The sequence below is a fragment of the Azolla caroliniana genome, unplaced genomic scaffold, assembly GCF_043228905.1.
Source record: "Azolla caroliniana isolate FFs.n. ecotype wild unplaced genomic scaffold, voAzoCaro1.0.p SCAF_7, whole genome shotgun sequence".
Taxonomy (NCBI): Eukaryota; Viridiplantae; Streptophyta; class Polypodiopsida; order Salviniales; family Salviniaceae; genus Azolla; species Azolla caroliniana.
In genome coordinates, this window is record NW_028230442.1 from 1,404,458 (window position 1) to 1,408,174 (window position 3,717).

At 35.2% G+C, this 3,717-nt stretch overlaps 1 protein-coding gene across 1 annotated transcript; it reads left to right on the forward strand.

Moving 5' to 3' along the window:
- Positions 1-335: 335 nt before the first annotated feature.
- Positions 336-3,349, forward strand: CUTA (Nitrogen regulatory PII-like, alpha/beta). Its single transcript, XM_087322915.1, has 6 exons — positions 336-475; positions 1,269-1,389; positions 1,616-1,678; positions 2,750-2,781; positions 2,878-2,972; positions 3,093-3,349. Exons 1-6 carry the CDS (start codon positions 347-349, stop codon positions 3,196-3,198), a joined length of 546 nt encoding a protein of 181 aa, XP_087179041.1. The 5' UTR covers positions 336-346; the 3' UTR covers positions 3,199-3,349.
- Positions 3,350-3,717: the final 368 nt, after the last annotated feature.

Sequence of the window (3,717 nt, forward strand, 5' to 3'; positions counted from 1 at the left end):
TACACCCAATCTAGTTCTAAGATTACAACCAATCTAATTCTAAGATTACACCCAATCTAGCTCTCAGATTACACCCCATCTAATTCTAAGATTACACCCAACCTAGATGTGCCAATAACATCGGAGACAATTAGGGGTACTTGTGGCATCACACCCAATCTAGACATATGCCAATATCATCGGATACTTAAGGTCTGACACTTGATCTAGATTCGGCAATATCGTCCATCGGATATTATAGATTATGTAAGAGGGGCAAAATTTTCCGACAATACTACCGCATGAGATGTGTGTACATTACATTACGCCTCACCGGAACTCCGATAAGGTTTTTCTCCGGAGAATCATGTGTGAAATTTTTGGTAGGCTGCAGAGCCCTTGGGGGGTACTGGGGTTTACTTATTACATCCCAAACCCACATGTTGTTCCTCTGATACGACGACACAGTGCATCCATGCGCTCTCTGCATTACCAGGTACTGTTTTAAAAAATAAATAAATTCTTGTTTGTCCATTTAGTTTGATCTCTGGCTTCTTTCTTTGATTTGCTACAATGCTTTGATGTATGTGAACTTTGTGAAAGAGATGAGACCGTTTTATATCTCGCTATGTTGAAGATCTTGACTAAATTTGATATTTTCTTCTCTGATTTGCTACAATACAGTGTTATCTGAAAAGTGGGCGAGGTTTTTTTTCACTTATGTGAACCGATTTCTTGTTTTTCCATTGATTGTAAAATAAACCTTATAGTAAGTGTGCATAAAGTCACGTGGTTTAGTTCTGAGAGAAGTACAAAAAAGGATGCGCAGCCTATATTTATGCATACACACATGCTATATCAAATTTCATGTTATCTTGTTTGCTTTGCTACAGCACAAGGTGTTTCCTAATACATGCAAAGGAGATGAAGATTTCTTAGTCCTTTTATGAAGATCATGAATCAAAATCCATATTTTTGCTCTTGTTAGATTTTTTACACTACACTAATTTCTGCACACACACATACTGCGGAAGGAGAGGTTTTTTTTATTCCTTCCATAAAGTTTATGAAATCAACATGGACACATGTACAGTGAAGATGGGAGCTTTTTGATACCTTTCATAAAATTCATGAAATCAAAATTCTGTGTGTTATCCTTTATATATATATATGTATGTATATTTTGAATTAAGTGAAGTTTTTTTACTCCTTTCATGAAGATTGTGAATCAAAGCTCATCATTTTTCTTTTTTGATTTGCTATTAACCCCCCCTTCTTTTTGCTGGTAGGCTTTCACTAAGGCAATACTTCGACATAGAAATTTATCCACATCGCGAGTCCAAGCAATGGCAGAAGATAGACAAACCAAGCATATTGTGGTCTATGTGACTGTGCCAAATAAAGATGAAGGTACTCTGAAATTTGCATAATGTAATTCCATTATGAACGGGTAATGTTGTGGGCTTCCCTTTTCAAGATTCCCTAACAAATGATGAAAAATCCGTAAAGTGTCTTCTTTTTGATAACATCTCTTCTTCAACACATGCTGTTTTAAAACAACTTAAAAAAGCTATACCTAGTCCTGATTTCTATGTTATATTATAGATTCAACTCACTGATCATCTTGTTTGGGCAGGAAAAAATTTAGCAAATAGCATTGTTAATGCAAAGCTTGCAGCATGTGTCAACCAAGTTCCAGGTAAAATTATTTTGGCTTAAAAAAGATTTCTTTGCTAGTTTTTTAATGCTTATTGACTTGACCTGGAAACTCAGATTTTCGTTGTTGAAATGGAATCCCTTTGAATATAAAAAATGCTACATTTTGGAAGATGTCTTAGTATGAGTTTGGTGCATATTCCTGGTACCTCAAGGAAGGTTAGGAGAAATTTAGTTTTTGCCCCAGGATGAGGTATAATTAGTATGGATGAATAGCTGCTCTTTTAAGAAAATAGGCGAAATTTTCCGAAATACCCCGAGTTTTCACCACATGCCCACAGGCTTTTATTATTTCATCAAATGCCCTTTGCAGCTTTCCTTTCAAGCAATTTGTTGTGTTCAAGTCATCCACTTTCCCTCAATTATATCTGCTATTTGAGCAATTATAAGGCAATCTGTCCCCGTTTTTTCTCTCTTTCAGGGTTGAGCAGGGTTTTGGGGGAATGGCAAAAACTTAGGGGTGTTTTGGGGAAATAATGCAAAAACTCAGTATTTCAGTGTTTTTCACCTGAAAAAAGGTAGAGGAATGAAACTGGCATGGGTGAATGGACAGAGCATGGTATCTTATTCTGAAGGTATGGTGACACAATCTCTATTGATATTGATATTATCATAGGCACATGCAGATATGCAAAAGGTAATATCACGCCTAGAGAATGTGTAGTAAGGTCTCATCGAGTTTCAATTCGAGGTTTGTTCCTGGAACAGCTATGTGGAAAAACTATAGTGGCAAAACAGGGTAGTAGGTTATTAAATGCTCTTATATGAAGGACATCTCAAGCTTTTGTATCTCTCCATATAATAGTGCACTATCTTGAGCTCATTCTTGTTTGTCATTAGTCTTTGCACTGTCTTTTAATCATGCATTATCTAGTCAATTTTAATCCTCAATAGAACTTTAATATAATATTTAAATAGAATCCCACGCTAGATAGCAACTTGTTTTAGCTACCGAGCATTCCAAATGAGTTGTTTTGTGTTTAATTCAAACCATTTACTTTCTTGTAAAGCGTATTGTATTGCTTGAAATGTGTGGTTGTTGTTGCTTCATCAGGCGTAGAATCGACTTACTGGTGGGAAGGAAAGGTATATGAATATGGTATTTCTATTTGTTCGATAAAACTGTTTGCAGGCTTGAATCTCAGCCATATAAACTGAAAAAATTAGATTGGATTGCGATAGGTGGAAACAGACTCTGAAGTTCTTTTGATTATCAAGACTAGGGAATCTTTGTTAAAAGAATTAACCCAGCATGTTATCAAACACCATAAATATGAGTAAGTCTCTCTGTATTATTATTATAACTGTGAAGCACTTAAATATCTTTGAACACGTTTTTTGTCCTTTTTTCTTCTTATAACTTGTACATGATATTTCATTTTTTCATTTACTTTTAGAGTGCCAGAAGTTATTGCTTTGCCAATTATTGGTGGAAATCCGACGTATCTCAACTGGCTTGAGGATAGCACAAAAAACCCGGATGAAGTCTTGAATTCTTCGTAAAGGTTTTCAAGAGATAAGTTATGATATCATATTGTTTCTCTCTCTCTCTCTCTCACTCACTCACTTTATACGCTTATTAAATAAGTTATCTTTAGTTTTTTCCAATTACTTGTGTTTGCCAAAATGTTAAATATTTCGACAGTTTCCTGATCATGTGGTATTATATTGTATTCCTTGGCATTGGCACATTATTGTCCTATAAATTATACATTTTTGGGTAGCAGTGCGTAACAAAAGAATTCTCTTGCAGAACGTAAATTCCATGCCCACATCATCTAAGTATTTCCTTAAATTTTCGAGAAATTATAAGTCTGACGATGTAGTTATCTGTCCTGCTGACATATTGTGTTATACAACAAGGCCAAATGATCTAAGAAAGTGTAATATACTCGATACAGGTCAAGAAGCATGAAAAGTTGATACATGGCCTAGATTGTCACCAATTATGAGGGACAAACATTTGTTTTGTGGATTGTTGATCAATGTGGACGATGGAATCAAATTTGTAATGAACCTATA

What these genes read in the sequence shown, in the direction of transcription:
- CUTA (XM_087322915.1), top strand. Translation starts at nt 347, where the DNA reads ATGTGTGAAATTTTTGGTAGGCTGCAGAGCCCTTGGGGGGTACTGGGG. An exon ending in TGCGCTCTCTGCATTACCAG is followed by an intron (nt 476 to 1,268) that starts GTACTGTTTTAA and finishes TTTTGCTGGTAG; the next exon opens with GCTTTCACTAAGGCAATACT. An exon ending in ATGTGTCAACCAAGTTCCAG is followed by an intron (nt 1,679 to 2,749) that starts GTAAAATTATTT and finishes TTGCTTCATCAG; the next exon opens with GCGTAGAATCGACTTACTGG.